The sequence below is a fragment of the Ochotona princeps genome, chromosome 9 (genome assembly GCF_030435755.1).
Source record: "Ochotona princeps isolate mOchPri1 chromosome 9, mOchPri1.hap1, whole genome shotgun sequence".
Lineage (NCBI taxonomy): Eukaryota > Metazoa > Chordata > Mammalia > Lagomorpha > Ochotonidae > Ochotona > Ochotona princeps.
In genome coordinates this window covers 32,259,774-32,277,073 of record NC_080840.1, presented here as the reverse complement: position 1 = coordinate 32,277,073, position 17,300 = coordinate 32,259,774, and the positions used below count along the sequence as shown (strand labels likewise).

The 17,300-nt window shown below is 43.2% G+C and overlaps 1 protein-coding gene across 1 annotated transcript; it reads right to left on the bottom strand.

Annotated features, from left to right (window-relative positions):
- Positions 1 to 5,739: 5,739 nt before the first annotated feature.
- ANKRD46 (ankyrin repeat domain 46) lies at positions 5,740 to 17,017 on the bottom strand. The gene is made up of 3 exons (XM_012925636.2): positions 16,680 to 17,017; positions 15,172 to 15,330; positions 5,740 to 7,528 (listed from the first exon to the last, which is right to left on the bottom strand). The coding sequence occupies exons 1-3, from the start codon at positions 16,988 to 16,990 to the stop codon at positions 7,312 to 7,314; spliced, it is 687 nt and encodes a 228-aa protein (XP_012781090.1). The 5' UTR covers positions 16,991 to 17,017; the 3' UTR covers positions 5,740 to 7,311.
- Positions 17,018 to 17,300: the final 283 nt, after the last annotated feature.

The window sequence follows — 17,300 nt, the reverse complement described above, 5'->3', positions numbered from 1 at the left end:
CTCAGAAACACTGTACTGCTCTGTTGCCACAAACTTATTTTATCTAACTTAAGTGGCTGAGAAAGGCCTTATTCTGAAAAGCTGTCGCTGAAGTCATTTGACTGTATCTATTCCACAGTTGGAACCTCCGTCAGCACAGCTGGCAGCAGAGAGTGGCCAGGCTGATGGCGGAGCCATTAGAATCCCATTAAAGACACTAAAGGATTTCAACCAGCAGGAAGAAGCGGCTCAGCCACGTGACTCCAGGATGGGGATTGTTTCTGATAAAGGACGGACCTGCTGGTTGAACTGAGGCTCTGTTCTGTGCAGGGCCAGCATTCAGTCTGTTGTCTCAGAGTGTGGGCAGCTCCAGGACTCCCACTCATGGCATGCTCTGGGCCAGGGGCAGCATACCCACATCCCTCTTCCAACTTCAGCTCAGAGCTGGGGCAAGGCAGGTCTTGCAAGAGTGTACAGTTTGTCAACAGCGAAGCAGGATGGGACTGAATTTCCACTCTGGAGAATGGGGATGCCAAAGTGAGGACTGGAAAATGGCTGACGCGTTGGTGGCTGAGGATTTCCTGTGACCCACATATAACTTTTAGGAAACTGTAACAAGCACAGCAGGTGTTTATGATTGGGAAACAAGGATGCTATAGCAATACTGGGCTCTTACAGTGCCAACACAATCGCAGATACAGAAACAATGAGCAAAAGCTTCATGTGTCCTAAGCAAAAGAACAAGCCTCAGCCAGAAAGAAGATAAAAGCTTCTACAGTTCTCAAGTACTCTGTTAGCTCTAAAGAGTGGTTCTACTGGAAGAATAACCTTTTACAGAAAATATGTAAATCTTTGCTCAAAGCACTCAACAGAAATCATTCTCTTGTCTTACAGGACATGAATTTGGCATTTTAACACTTCAAAACTGTTTTTTTTTAAGTATGCACTTTGTGGCTCAACATAAACCCATGCTTTGTCAGTTCAGAGGCTAAGAGCTTGCTCATCCTCCTTCTTCCATCTGTGGAGGGGTCTGCAGGCTCCAATGATGTGCACAGAGCCCTTTTTGCTGAGTAGGGGCTGCCAGAATTAAGATGATGGTGGAAGGTTCTATACATTCTTCCCCAATGGACAAAAAAGGCCACTGCCATGAAAAACCATGGACAGGATTTGCAATTAATAAAGTAGCTAATAAGGGGCTGACTCTGTGGTATAGAGGCAAAGTGATCACCTGCAGTTCTAGCATCCCATATGGGCACCAGTTCGAGTCCCTGGTACTCTACTTCTGATCCACATCCCTGCTAATGCACCTGGGAAAGCAGCAGCAGATGGCCAAATGCTTGAGGCCCTGAATCCATATGGGAGACTCTGAAGAAGCTCCTGGATCCTTGCTTTGGCCTGGTCCAGCCTAGCCCTGGATGTTGTGGCCAATTGGGGAGTGAATCTGTGTGTTTCCCCCTTTCTCCGTAACTGTCTTTCCAAAAAACAAACAAACAAAAAATTTAAAGGATGTAATAGGATGTTCTAACCAAGTCAAAGGTTTTGTAATAGTATGCAGATTAGGTTTAGCGTGAAATGCTAGAATTCTGCTGAGAGCCTACCAGAGTCCCTGCTAAGCCCTAGGTAGTTTTAGATGCAGTGTCTCTCATAACAGGAGGGGCACTGTGAGTGGCGCAATGGTGAAGCATGTCACATGGAGGGAGTCAGATGGATTCTGCCTTGAAAGTCAACCCTCCTGGGTGATTGCAAGAGACCTACAGAACTTGGGGTTTTGACTTGTCAGGTGCACAGCCTTTGGCCAGGTAAGACTTTCAAGAGTTTCTGGCTTTGCAGCATCTTAGATTTTGGATTTCCAGATTGGGAGTCCTTTAAGAAGTTTGTGGGGTCACTGTTGTTGCTGACACATGAAAACAGAGGTACATAAAGCTTAGCTTATTTGCCCAAGGTCAATTCATATGCAACAGAGCGAGGACTTGCCAGCCTGCAGTGGCCTGGTTTCCAGTGTAACCACAGCCTCTGCTGTCTGATCCAAAATTGGAACTTACCTAAAATAACTGATAAATGCAGATTGTTCAATAATATGAAAGATACAATGATTAAATGTACCTTCTCTCTCCCTCGGGGGTCAGGGTCTGCTAACATACAGGAGCACTGTCCACACCTATGTTTACCCACCCGGAATGCCAATGCATGTTCCACCTCCGCCAGCACTGGAGGACCCCCACGTTTTATTTCCTCCTAAGCCTGAACTGCAGACCGAAGACAGCCTGTGCTGACTGTGATTATTCAAAGCGAGCTGTAGTTGTTTGCCAGCTTTCTGTGCCAGTGACCTAGAAACTATTTCAAAACACACTCCAGCCAACTCTGACCCAGAGTCTTCCAATTTAGAAATTAATTCTCAAAGAAAGGGAGTCACTTGATAGGACAGAGAATGACCTCCTCATTGCCCAAGTAGAGGAGTGACTGTCTCTGCTATGCCACGCTTCTAAATGTTTCCAATTCACAGGATGAAGATACCAGAGAATCAGCAGAATTAGCAACAACTATTCCTGAAACTCTAAAAAAAGGACCCTGGCCTATGAACACGGATAAACACATGCGCACTCTATTAGAGCTGTATGGCATAATCTTTTAACACAAATAAAGGGGTACTGCAAAAGAGAAGGAAATAATAGATATTTGCTGAAACATATCCATTCAGAAAAACACACTCACAATACTGATTTGCAAATTCCAGATACTATTTTTTAAAACAAAAATCTCAGATTTACCATAATGCACTTCAAGCTAAAATTTCTCTCAGTCAGAGCTAATTTGTAACTTGATTCTTAAACTAATTCAGATATGCAAAATCATCACAGGTTAAAAAGAAAATAATAAAAATTTTTATTAATAATATTAATAATAAATGTTTGTAGGAAAAAGGGGGGGAGAAGAATTTGTAGAACAACTTGGAGCAAGTAATTCTCAAATACAATGACTGCAGGCTACTCCAGGTCCACATACAGCTTCACCATCTTTTCAGACTTGCTTCCTGATGGCAGCCATGCTGGAGAGCTCCCTTACCTACAGGTATCTCTGGCACAACAGAGAACAAGACCGTGAAAGACCTATTCTTTTTTTAAAAAAAGCAACCAAGGGAGGCATTTTCTAACCCCAGGGCTTAAGTTGACAAATGCTCCTGCATTCACTGGTCTTCTAATTTGAATTTACAAGTATATAGCAATGAGCTTGAAGAAATCATTGCTCTTCCAATCAGAGAAGTCCTGTGACTAACCAGTGAAACCCGTGGTAACATCACCCGGGCCACTGACATGCTGAAGGCAAGTCCCTCAAAGCATTTCCATGGATTTCCATTAAGAAACTTTCTGACTGCAGTCCTTGACACCTAACTCAAATGTTGGTAACTCTGCTCCCACATTAAGGGGAACTCCACAGTCCCTGGCTATGATGTGAAAGCCCCGAGGAGCAACCAAACAGAACGCCAGCCTCTGTGCTTTGAAGGGATTCCAGGGCATATTCATGGCAAGGCCAAGCTCCTCCTAGGACACTCTTGAATCTGTTTCAGAGCACAAGGGAGTGGACATGCTCTAATCATCTAGCACAGCTGAGATTGCTTGGGCTACAACAATTTTCAAAGGCAAGGTGTTTTTTTTTTGCTTTGTTTTTATTTGTTTTTAGAAGACTTCATTATTTTTGAAAAGCAGATCAGATTTACAGAGAAGGAAAGACAGAGAGAGACCTTCTGTTCAATGGTTCACTCCCAAGTGGCCTAAATGGCCACCAATCTGAAGCTAGGATCCAGGAGCTTCTTCCTAGTCTCCCACATGGGTGCAGGGTCCCAAGGCTTTGGGCCATCCTCCACTGCTTTCCCAGGCCACAAGCAGGGAGCTGGATGGGAAGTGGAGCATCTGGGACATGAAATGGTGTCCATATGGGGTCCTAGTGCTTGAAAGGTGAGGTTTTAGCCATTGAGCCATCACACTGACCCTGGTGTTTTTTGTTTCTTTGTTGTTTTATTTTGTATTTTAACCACATGATGCTGGCTTCATCTCCCTTTCTACCATGTCCTAGTAATTTTGCGATCAGCTACTTCCTAGTATACCCTATGAGGTAAACTACTTGGAAAAACACACCAAGATAACTGAATAAAATAAGCTGTAATATGGGTCACAGATAGAAGGGAGTGAACAAATGCTAAATATCAAACAAATGAGTTCACATAAATCATGTAATATTAGGGCAAGATAAAGAGAAGGCATAATCAAGTGCTCATTTCAATAGGTTTGTGTCCAGACACAATGACAGTGAAGAAACTATGAAGCCATCAACACGTAACAGAAGCAGGCTGGTGACTTCATTATCACTGGTAGCACTGCTGGCAGCAGTAAGAATCCCAGAAACAAGTACCCTTTCTTAATTCAGTTTTGACCAAGATAAAACAGAATCTTGTCTTTTCACAAAATTTGTGTTATATTAAAATTACACCAGAAGAATTTGCAAGTTTCCTTTTTCTGAAACACAGGCATGTCCAATCGGACATGCAGAAATCATGCAGAATGTGTAACAAGACTGTGTTGTGTTAAACGGTAGCACATGAATACCTATAGTCCTGCCTGAGAACAGCCAGCCAGGGCCTCAGTCATTTGGAAACCACTGGTCCAAGTCAACCACACTCGTTTTATCCATCCTACTGCTACAACGAAGTGGCTTGGCGATGCAGGTCGAAGTCAGCAGTAAAGATCACCAAAGACACAGAGGAAGATTTCTGGGGACTTAGCAAATAAAACCTCCTCAGAGGGAGTTACAGGAAAATTAGTCCTGCTGTCTCTACATAGTTACAAATCAATGTGATATTTCAAAATTCTGTCCTCACATCGGTCCCAGCTGGAAGATGCAGTCAGTCAAACAGGAACACAGCTCTAAAAGCTTAAGAAACCTGAACTAAGGACCTTGTACTGTCCCTCCTGGAATCTCTTCAACCCTGCCCTTGGAGAAACAAGTCAGTAGATCTCCCATGGTCTAGACTGCTCTGAATCTGGATGTTGTTTCTTTGCAGCTGAAAGCACCTTGGTATATACATAAACAATTTCACAAGTCAAGATTGAGGCCCATTAAAACAAAACGAAAGAAAACCAACCACCACTACCAAAGGTGAATACTGTTCACCTATACAGCTCACGTGACTGGTGTTAAAGGCTGTAACCTGGGGAGGATGTCACACACAGCACATCGGAGAAAGGGAAAATAAGCATGAAGGGATGGGCATGGGAACTTCAGTGACAGCCTGCTGGGAGGGCAGCAGGCCAGGCCCTAGATAAACATGGTCCCACTGCCAGGTTCACGACACAGAGAGGGCAGGTGGAAGACGCAGTCTTACAGAACTGGGACAGAGGCTGAATCTGGAATGCCTGTTCCACCTACGACCTAGCCGTTCAACCTTGGATGAGTTACTTCACCTTCCCTAAGTCACTTTTCTCATCTTAAGAAATGGGGACGTGTTGGGCCGCAGGGAGTGAGGATGAAATGAGATGAAGCACACCAAGTGACTTGTGTAATTGGGAGGTGCTTAATCATGGTAGTTACTATCACCCAAATTGGTTTCAGAGCATTGACAAGGCAAACATAACATGGAAAGCCAAAACATCCCTCATATTAGCTTTGATAAAAAGCTTGCTTTTTTTTTTAATAACCTATTTCAATCCACCCAAAACTACCCAACTTAAAAGAAAAACCCGTGACATGACACACTAAGAAAATTAATTGTGATTTAGGGATTCATAAATACATTTATTGGTTTTATTACTGAAAGATGAATGCAGGGCACAGACTTCAAGGAAATCTGCACTAAAAAAGAGACAATCGTAAAACAAAACAAGGAATAATCTCCATCTACTGTCTGTGTATTTATTTTAAAAACAAGTCACACAAATCCCAAAGCTTTCATTGTGAAGCACTCTAAATCCATGTTCTAGAGTTCTCCCTGAAAGCCAGCTATTTCTTGTCGACTTTGCCCCAAATATAATCAGGTTTATTTTGAACCTAAAAGCAACACTCTGCAAGCTAATTCCAAAGTCACAGCTCTTTAAGATAATAAATGCATAGGAAGGAAAAGCCTTAAGTTAGATACACAAGTAAAGAAGAGAAAAACATCATGAAGTCAAAGAGTCATGGAAATGCCAGTTCTGCTCTCCATTTAGTTTCTAACTGCGGTAACAAGTCACTTAGCAGCAGCTCAGGTACCTTTGTCTTAAAGTAAAACCATCAATTTTTCACTGTAACTTCTTGATTCCATGTTAATGCAGAAATACCCACCCATTCTTGTCAGCAGAGAACTACTGATAAGGATGGGATTGCTAGGAAAAGTCTAACAGGGCCTCTGAACAGAATTGCACATGAAATAATTACAAAGGGAGAAAAAATGTAGCAAGACAGCAAGCTGATAGGCGTAATTTTGTTTTCACTGTGGCAATAAAAGGACAGATTTATGACACGTCAAAATCAGAATTCTCTTTCCCTACCAACTCTTCTGTTAAAGGGGGTGGCGAGTCCTGACTGTTTCTGATGAACAGGATGTCTTTTGGATAAACACAAGCGGAAATTACAGAGACCAAAATGACTCCCTCAAGCTTATTTTCTTGATATTAACAAAGAAGTTTACAAAAGCATCAAAATTATCCTGAAGAGAAATAAATATCAAGTCAAACATTTTTGAAGAAAATATACCTCATTCTTAGGAGTTCTTTCTGACTTGTGGCTATTTGACTTGAAAATATTAAAATAAACCAAACCAAAGCTCCAACAATACTAATTTGTTATATAGTACTTTAAAAAGTTTTAATCCGAAATGCTTCATTTTCTCCCCTATCCCCAGAGAAAACAGACAAAAAGAAAAAAAAGGGAAATGCACCACAAACAAACAAAATCAAAATCTAAGCCACCAGCCCCAAAAAATCACATGAGAAATCATGTCTCTGTGGACACTTTAACCGGTCAACTCCGAGGGAAAGGCTTTCACTGCGGGGACATCCTAAACTCTTCCTTTCCCACCCATTCTCTGCTCACTTCCGTGTTTGTACCAAACAAGGCCATGGGCAGGTACATCCAGGTCAGGCAGGTCAGAAAACGCAGAGTTGGGATGTGGCGTACGCAACTGCAGTTATGTAGTCAGGTCAGATGGACTCATCATTCTTCTCAAAGGATCACAACAGGTAGAAAAGCAAAATGGAAAATGTACAGCCCTCACTGTATTGCACTAAAGAACTCTGAGAAACTGAGAATACACACAGGGTGCCAGGAAAATAGTATTTTGCCCCTCACCTCCTGGGAGCGCCTTTAGTGTACCAGCTCAGGCTGGTTTTCCACAAAGGGCAGCACCCCGCTCACATAGTAAGCAATGCCAAGAGAAAGCAAAGCAATGACAAAGATCAGCAGCAGCACCCTCCAGAAGCCCAGGTCTTCCACAAACTCCTGCCAAGTGGTGCGGAAGCTGGACAGGACGCCTTCGCCTTGCTGGAGGTTGGGGTTGAGGAGAGAGTGGCTTTCCATGGCACTATGAAAGGAGGGGAAAAAGAGAAAGAAAGAGGTGTGAAATAGCACACTTCACCCAGCTCAAAAACAACAACCAAAAAAACAGGAGCTGTGTAATGTAGAAGACCACCCTTATCACAAAACACCTGCCAGAAAAAACTCACTTCTATATGCGCTCACATGCATCCACACCGATTGATATAAGATACCCACTTGTGTCTGGATAACCAACCTTGAATTCTTAACTGCTAAACTGACAATTATATTTCCTGGCTTGGAATCTAGCAGAGTCAAGCAAAAAATCTCATTAAAAAATCCTGGAAGTCTTGGGAGAGGCAAAATGCATTGTTTCCATCAAGACACTAAACCAAAACATATTTGAACATTTCAAAAATGACAAGATTCAAAAGCAAGATCTGTAGTTGGGGAATTCAATTGTAAAAATAAACAAAGACAGGCAAATCTAAACAATTGCTTACATGGAATGTGTAAGTTTTGGAGTTAAGAGAATGTTTTTAAAACATTTATTTTTACTGGAAAGGAAGATTTATAGAGAGGAGAGGAGAGATAGAGAAAAAAAAATCTTCCATCCACTGAGTCACTCCCCAAGTGTCTGCAATGGCTGGAGCTGAGCCGATTCAAAGCCAGGAGCCTGCAGCTTCCCCCAGGTCTCCCACACAAGTACAGGGTCCCAAGCCTTTGGGCCATTCTCTACTGCTTTCCCAGGCCACAAGCAGGGAGCTGGAAGGGAACTGGAGCAGCCAGGACATAAACTGGTGCCCACATGGGATCCTGGTATATGCAAGGCAAGGATTTAGCCACTAGGCCACAAGGTGGGAGTTCCTATTAATTTGTTAAAATGATCAGACCAAATCTGTCTCCTTGTTTACACTCAAGCCTCTACCCAGGGCAGCTTATTGCTTTAGTCCATGCTATGTAGGGGCTGGTCGAGTCACTACAAATTTTTTTTCCTCCTCTTGGTTTTAGTTTTATCTTGCATACTATTACAGAACACACTTGTTCTTCTTTTGCATAAAGGCTAAGTGTAGGTGAAAGCAATGTAGCACACACACTACAAAGACACTGATCCTGGCCTAGCGCTGTGGCTTACTGCCTAAATCCTCGCCTTGCATGCACATGGGCCACAAATGCTTGCTGGCTTGTGTTCCAGCTGCTCCATTTCCTCCATCTCCCTGTTTGTGGCCTGGGAAGGCAGTTGAGGACAGTCCAAAGCCTTGGGATCTTGTACCTATGTGGGAGATCCAGAAAAAGCTCCTGGCTCCTGGCTTTGAATCAGTTCAGCTCCAGTTCAGTTGTGGCCACTTGGAGAGAGAAACAAGGGAAAGGAAAATCTTTGTCTCTCTTTCTCTCAGTAAATCTGCCTTTCCAATAAAATTAACTAATCTTAAAAAAAAAAAAAAAAAGGCCTACTGATCCTGGCTTTCAGAACCATAGCAATGAGAAATACAACCACCACAAGGAAAAAGTGATGAACTGAAGCTCTAAGGGATTAAGACTCATAGTTATGTCACAACCTGTTGGTCTCCTAACAGGGAATGATTTAGATTAAAACCACAATAACCATAATCATATGCCCCAAGTATCTACTGGTTACAGAAGCTGTTCTCCTTCTCCTAAGCCCCCGTTCTTCTCTTCTGCCAACCGTCTATACAGACCAACGAAAGCAGCATCAAACATCTGAGCTGTGTTCTCCAGGAACAATACAGGAGCACACACAAACGGGCAGGGTTTTTTTTGTAACCTAGAACTTTGTTTTACTTCTTGACATTGCTAGCCAAAGGTCCTACAGCCTTTGCCAAAATTTGACACCTCTAAATCATGCCAGGCTGATCTCCTATTGGGCCGCTCAGTTTGATGTTTAAAAGATTATTTTAATATTAAATAAATGCTTATTCCATGAGGAAGAGGTGTTTTTTTGGAGGGAATCTATAAAATACAGATGTTGAAGAAAATTCAGTAAGCTCAAAACTACATCATAATTTTGAGAAGGCCTAAACCACACACATTCAGGACAGCTGAATTCAACCCCGTGCTTGACTTGACACAGCCCTCCTACTCAAAATCAGTAGACGAAACCTGAGAACTCAGTGCCCATCTCTAGAAAAGGTGTGAAGAACACGTGGCCTCTTTGGTCTGGCCCTGCCAAGACATCCACAGACAGGACTCAAGACTTAATACATTCATAGCAGGTTATCTTTTTTAAATCTGCTGGTTCACTCCCCAAATGGCTTAAATGAGCAGGGCTGGGACAGGCTGTAGCCGGGAGCCCAGAACTCCTTCCAGATCTCACACATGGGTGCCAAGCACAGGGCCATCTTCTGCTGCTTTCCCAAGTACATTAGCAGGGAGCAGGTATGAAAATGAGTCAGCTGAGACACCAACTAGTGCCATAAGGGATTGCTGGATAGCAGGTAATGGATTCACTCACTATGCTACAACACTGGGTCCCAGCAGGCTAATTTTTCTAAATAGATTTATTCATCTTTATTTGAAAGGCAGATTTACAGAAAGGAGAGTTAGAGACAAAGATCTTCTGTCCAATGGCTACTCCCCAAGTGGCTACAACAGTTAAAGTCGAGCTGATCCAAAGCCAGAAGCTTGGAGCTTCCTCTGGTCTCCCACGTGGGTGCAGGGTCTCAAGGCTTTGGGTCATCATCTACTGTTCTCCTAGGCCACCAGCAGGGAACTGGAAGGGAAGCAGAGCAGCCAAGACATGAATCGGTGTCCAAATGGGATCGTGGTGTATGCAAGGTGAGGATTTAGCCACTAGGCTATCGTGCTGGGCCTCAGCAGGCTAATTTTTATGTTGCCAATTTTGAGTGGATCTATGACCAAGAGCCCTTGACAGAAAAAAGGTTCCTCACAACGGTTCTAGAAGCTCATGAAGTCCTGACAATCAGGGATTTCTAGTCTTTCTCCAGTGACATGGTTTCTACTTCCTAGACTCTGGCAAAATGGTCTGAGTATGGATAATCTTCTTTTAAAACATATTTCAGGCTCGGTTCGGTAACCAAGCAGCTTGAGTCCTTGCCCTGAATATGCCATGATCCCATATAGGTGCTGGTTCTATCCCAGCAGCCTCGCTTCCCATCCAGCTCCTTGTTTGTGATCTGCGAGAGCAGTCAAGGACGGCCAAAAGCCTTGGGATCCTACATTCGCACAGGAGACCCGGAAAGGCTCCAGGCTCCTGGCTTCAGATTGGATCAGCTCCAGCCATTGCAGCCATTTGGGCAGTGAACCATCAGACAGAAGATCTTCCTCTCTGTCTCTCCTCCTTTCTGTATATTTGCCTTTCCAATAAAAATAAATAAACCTTTAAAAAAGAACATGTTTCACCTACTCTGTGTGTCATCCTGTTTCTTATAAAGTAAAAGAAAAAAAAGAAGAAAGAAAATTAAGGTAAATTTCAGAAATATAGGGGAGTGGAGAAATCCTTTTCATCAAGTTGATTTAAACATCTTAATAAGGCTGACAGATGTTATGTTGTGTGCAGGAAATCCTAAGAGAAATGGAAAGCATTAAAGTAAAAACCTTTGTGACCCTGATTTATCATCTGCTCTAGGAAAGCTAGGTCCTTTCCGATCCCCTTAAATGTTTTCCTACTTTTTTTACTGACACAATCCATATATCATAAAATTTACCTTTTGAAACTCTGATCCAGTGGATTTTGGTATACTGACAAACTTGTATGCCCATTTCCACTATGCAGTGCCGGTACATTTCTATTTACTCTGTAAGAAATTCTGTACCTGTGTGCAGTCACTGCTCACTGCCCTACCCACCTGTTCCGGTAACCCATTCTGAACATTCTACATAAACAGAATCATACAGTGGGTGGTCTTCTGTGCCTGGCTTTCCAAAACTGACATGTTTTCAAAATGTATGCTTATCAGGCACAGCGCAGTAGCCTAGTAGTTAAAGTCCTTGCCTTGCATATACTAGGATCTCATAAAGGCACCAGTTTGTATCCCAGCTGCACCACTTCCCTTCCAGCAGCCTGCTTATAGCCTGGGAAAGCAGCAGAGGATGGCCGAAAGCCTTGGCACCCTACACCATGCAGGAGACCCAGAAGAAGCTCCTAGCTTCAGATCGGCTCAGCTCCAGCCATTGTGGCCACCTGGGAGGTAAATCAGTGGATGGAAGATCTTTCTGTCTCTCTATAAATCTGCCTTTCAAATAAAAATAAATAAATCTTGAAAAAATATCGGATCCTCGTCATGGCCTGCACTAGGACTTTACTCCTTTCTAGGGTAGGGTAACATCCCATTGGATGGGAGGATGACACTTTGCTAATTCACTCATTCACCAGTTCATGGGCTTCCAGGTAGTTTCCATGTTTGGGCTATTATGAATACTGCTACTATGAACGTTCATGTGTACATTTCTGTGTAAACTTAAGGTTTCAACTTCTTTGGTATAGATCTAGAAGAGGAATTGCTGGTCAGATAGTAACTCTACGTGTAACATTCAGGGAAACTGCCAGACTGGTTCCCATACCCCCCGGCAAGAGCTAAGACTTCCTCATCTCTCCACATTCTCTAACAGCTGATATGGTCTGCTTTTTTTTTTTTTTTTCCAGTATGGTCACATTGGTGTCAGTGAGCTGGTATTTCACTGGCTTCAATGTACATACATTTTCTTAATGTACTGTCCTTAGGATTTTAAAATTTAAGTTTCAACTGCTGTATTTCTACCAAGATAGTGAAGCTACAGTGAAGTAAGTTTCTCATTCAAGAGACAGTAGACAGAAAAACTAGGTAATACGTTATTAATTATTTATTTTTTGAAGTAGCTGAATGTAACACTGTAAATAATGTGAATTTTCATTCTCAAGTGAAATGGAAAGAAATAGGAATACCTATTTCCTGTGAAGCTCCTCAAACAACTTATCATGTATGTTAATCAGTAATCACAACTGAGGCAAAACAAAGCCCGTCATATGTTTCTGATAAAGGGGTGCTAGGAAACCGGCTATGAAAACATTAATGGGGCCAGCATCATGGTACAGCATCCAAAACTGCTGTTAGCTGGCATCCCATATGGCACCAGTGTCAGTGCCAGCTGCTCCACTTCAAATCCAGCTCCCTGCTAATATGCCTGGGAAAGCAGGGAAAATGGTCCAAGTATTTGGGTCCCTGTATCCCTGTGGAAGTTGTTCCTGACTCCTAGTTTTGGCCTGGCCCAGCTCTGGCCGTTGTGGCCACATTGTGGACAAACAAAGCAATGTTTGTCCCTCTGTAGATATATATCTCCACCTTTGAAATGAACATTTTAAAAATACAGTTATTTAATATTACTTTGTATTTTATCTTAAAAAATGAAAATAAATGCAGATTCATTTTGGATGAACATGATCTCTTTTTTTGTTCTATCTTACCAACGATTTATTTATTTAACTTGAAAGTCACAGAAAAAGACAGAGGGAAAGACAGAGTTCTTCTATCCACTGGTTCACTCCCCAGATGGTCATAACAACTAGAGCTGAGCTAACCTCAAGCCAGGAGCTAGGACCTCCTTCTGAGTCTCCCATTCAGTACAGGGCCCCAAGGATTTGAGCCAGCTCCTGCTGCTTTCCCAGGTCAGTAACGAGGAGTGTGAAGGGAAATGGAACAGCCAGGTCTTGAATCGGCACCCATATGGAATGCTCATGTCCCAGGTAGAGGCTTAGCCTATCACACACTGATGCTGGCCACTGGAGGAACATGATCTTTAAGAAATAAGAGCTCAGCGTTATTAAAATGTTTATGGCAGGGTAAGCATTGTGGCATAGTGGGTAAAACTATATCCTTTAGAGTTGAAATCCCACATGGGCACCAATTCAAGTCCCAGCTGTTTCACTGTCGATTTCGCTCCCTATTACCACAGCCGGGAACGTAGCAGAAGATGGTCCGAGTCCTCTGGCCCCTGTAGTCACATGGGGAACCCAGGAGAAGGTCCAGGTCCTGGCTTCAGCCTGGTCACTGTGGCCATTGAAGGAGTGAACCAGCAGGTGGGAGACCTCTCCCTTTCTGTCTCTCCTGCTCTCTTTAACTCTGCCTTTCAAATAAATAAACAACTGTTAACAATAACAGCAACAAAAGCAGGGCATGGGGCAGCAGCCTAGTGACTAAAGTCCTCATCTTGCACACGCCAGGATCCCATATGGGTGCCAGGATGTATCCGAGCTGCTCCACTTCCCTTCCAGCTCCCTGCTTGTGGCCTGGGAAAGCAGTAGAGGACGGCCCAAAGCCTTGGGATCTTGTAGCCACGTGGGACAACCAGAAGAAGCTCCTGGTTTTGACTGGCTCAGTTCCAGCTGTTGCGGTTACTTGGGGAGTAAACTAATGGATGGATCTTCCTCTCTGTCGCTCCTTCTCTCTGTAAATAAAGCTGCCTTTCAAATAAAAATAAATAAATCTTTTTTAAAAAATGTGAATGGTATTCTGTCAACCCTAGGTACACAGACGAGGAACAAGGGCTTGCAAGCGCCACCTCTGACTTCCTGCTTGTTTTATTTCACCAGCTTCAGTGATGACTTGAGAGAAAACAAGCACTATTATAGAAATAAAACACTTGCTTTTTAAAAAAGGACAATAATAATGCTTTCATGTATCTAACTAAAACAAGCAAAACCTTGAAAACACAGTTAATACGACCCAAGGAGTACAGCAGTCAGTACACAAAGGAGGAGGGAGGGAAGTGACCGTAAGCACAGGAGAACCAAGCAAACTAAGTCATGAAAAGGAGAGGTTGGAGAACCACAAAAACCACCAGCCCCATCAGGGGCCTAACTGTTCCAAGTGATGTTATGGGATCCTGAGGCCAAGGGCTGAGCAATCACCTACCGGGTCAGTAACTGATATGGGTCTCTGGTGTTCTACTTCCTGCTAGGAATTTGGGGTAGAGATCACAGTCACCTTCCGACCTTGCCTATGTAACCTGGAAGGCTGAAACTCCCTGGCAGTCCACCAAGCTAAATGCTACAAAACTAGCCTGGCCTACTGACATTACCTGTTGAGCAAGGGAAGCTGGAGAAGAAAAGATGGCCAGCCACTTTTTTAGTTTCCTGAACTGTGCTCTCCCCTGCTTCTGAACAAAAATGGATGCAGCACTTGAAACACTGTCAGCCACAACATGTTGGTTTCAGTTATTTACAGGAACCCATATTTCTTCAGTTCTAATTCCTGTGAAAGTCACTTCCACATTCATGCTACTAAACTGTGCAAAATCTTAGCTTCCTTGCCCTTCCCCGTGTTTCCCAGCATTCCACTGCCCTCTACTTGAAACTACTTTCTTAGTCTCTTCCAATCTTGTTCAAGTTTCCAGCCTTACTTATCATCCTCAATTTCTGTAATGCCTTTCTTTTTGTAGTCTGCATTTAATATTCTCAAACTCCTCTTTCCTTCCCCCTCTGAACTACTTCTTCTCCAGCATATTGCAGCGGGTAGCTCAGGACAGTCTGCATGAGGGGTACATGGTATTTTTTGCTAGTAGCTTCTCACATGCCAACTATCAGTTGTGCTCTAAAGCCATAAGGACCATGTCAAGTTCAGAGAGAATCAAAGACCCACAACTGAAAGCAACAGAACACAAAGTCCACAGAGACAACGCTGAGGACCCACATGGACCACACGATTCACTCCTTAGAAACGCTATTTCAAGTACCTTTCACTCTCAGCCGTCTGCATGGTCTCCAGCTTTGAGTGGGTTCCTCTGTTAAATCCTTTCACTTCTTGTTCTTCCAAAGACTCCAGCAGTCGGATGACATCTTTATTCACTCCTCTGCGTTTTGCCAGAACTAAGGGAGTAGCACCTTGATGGTTGCTAAAACACAAGTAAAAATAAAGAGGTCATCGTAGCAATTATACTGTATCACTAGTACACAATTGTATAAGGTGTGGTGAAGAAGAGAGGGGGCCTATTAGAACACAAAGCAGAGCCGAAGTTTAAGCCAGAAGTTGAACTCTGAATTAACGCATTTCTCTGCTCCTTTCAGGGAAAAGGAAAGTGAAAATATACAGGGATTTAAAGAGTGGAGTAATGACAGTAAGTCCAAGAGCATCTTCTCAGAGATTATCTGGAAAGACCGGCTTAGGATTCCCTCTGATCTCAATTTTGCATTTTATGGGAAGGTATATATAAGCCAAGCCTAAGACTATGGAAACAATAAAAACAAATCAAAAGACTCAAATAGGCCTATTTGGTTCACTCTGCTATTCAGTACTAATAACAGAAGAGCACCCAGTCCACTGAACACCGCAGGACCCTGCTGTATTTTGTCCCATGGCCACAGAAGCATTTACAGGCTGGTTACTCCTCCCGTGAGAAGCCCGGGATCAGAACTGCTTTTAGGCCTGTGCATTTCAGATTCTTGGGTGTCTGATGGCCTGTACTAGGTTGGTAGCCCTAATATGCAATGCTCCAAGATGTGAGACTTGGGCACTAGGTTGGCCTTCATAAGGTTCTGCACTTTGGAGCACTCCAGATTTCTGCTGTTCAACCTAAATTGCCTTGCTCAGTCAGATTCGCAGCCGCGGTAGCACTGTGATAAATTACAGCAGCGCAGAGCTGTAACCAAAAGGCCACGCTTAGTTCTAGAGGTGACCTCAAGGAACGGGGTATAACTAAACAAACAAACAAACAACAACCCTTGACTTCCTCAAATTGTCTCGGAGAGGTTTGGGAGCTAGTATGTGATGTGACAGAAGGCATGCAAGCCTTAGGAGTTGCTGCAGCCAATTTCAAACTGCCATTCTGTCACCTACAAGTTGTGTGATCTTTGTCACATTATTTCATTCTTTTTATGTCAACTATCTCATCTATAAAATGAAGACAACACCTACCTACCACAAGGGCACTCGTGTTCAAGGTTAAGTGGGTTTACCCACTGATTTCTAACAAATGCTAGCTTTTATCTTTCTTTTCTGTCATCTTGGATATTAATTAGCAGAAACTGGCCATTATTTTCATAGAAAAATGTATACTGCTTCACTTACCTGAAAGTTGGTCACTTCTTCACTTACCTAACAAGCTTCCACTGCCTTCAGTGCCTTTCTGAGCTTGTCAGTACAATAGATCAACGAGAAACAAAATTGGTGCAACTCAAGAGTAGATGATGAGTTGAGCGGCCAATAGGGAGAAATGACCAGACTTCAAAACCCCAGAGGACTTACCAAATATCAATTTTGAGTCCGTTGGACACTAAGAACTGGATAATGTCCACATGGCCACAGAGGTGAAGCGCTGTGTTCCCCTGGTAGTCTGTGGCCAGAAGGTCAGCCCCGAATTTATGCAACAGCTGGCAGATGTCCACATTACCCCGCGCTGCGGCGAGGTGCAGGCCTGTCCTGCCCCTAGTGTCACGGATATTTGGATCAAAGCCACTTTCTAGAAGCCTTTTGGAATAATTGAAGTCTCCGTCGATGCACGCTTGTAGCAAGGGCACGTTCGTCTGAGAAGAATCGTTAACAAAAACGTAGGACATTGCTCTGACGTGGCGGAGGGAATCAGCCTGTAACAAAATGGGAGGTGAGAGTGTAGCAGGGAGCCAAGCCAAGGCCAGACAGAGAAGCCATTTACAAACACATGATTTCTTATCCTTCCCTGACGTTCACCTCTTCTAATAAATTATGCTACCAAACAAAGTTTCGTGTATTTTATTTTCCGTTAAAATGTTTTATTTTTGTCATGTCTGCCAGGCCAAAAGTGCAAACAACTAACTAAGAAGTTCTACTTTGCTTTCACCGTGTAAACGATGAAGAGGCGTGTCGCTGAGCAGGTGTGGCTGTGTCACT

Excerpts from the sequence above, each read along its gene's own strand:
- ANKRD46 (XM_012925636.2), bottom strand. The coding sequence starts at position 16,990 with ATGTCCTACGTTTTTGTTAACGATTCTTCTCAGACGAACGTGCCCTTG. Across the intron at positions 15,331-16,679 it reads GGACTCAAAATTGATATTTG|CAACCATCAAGGTGCTACTC; the intron begins GTAAGTCCTCTG and ends CTTGTGTTTTAG. Across the intron at positions 7,529-15,171 it reads CAGACGGCTGAGAGTGAAAG|TGCCATGGAAAGCCACTCTC; the intron begins GTACTTGAAATA and ends CTCCTTTCATAG.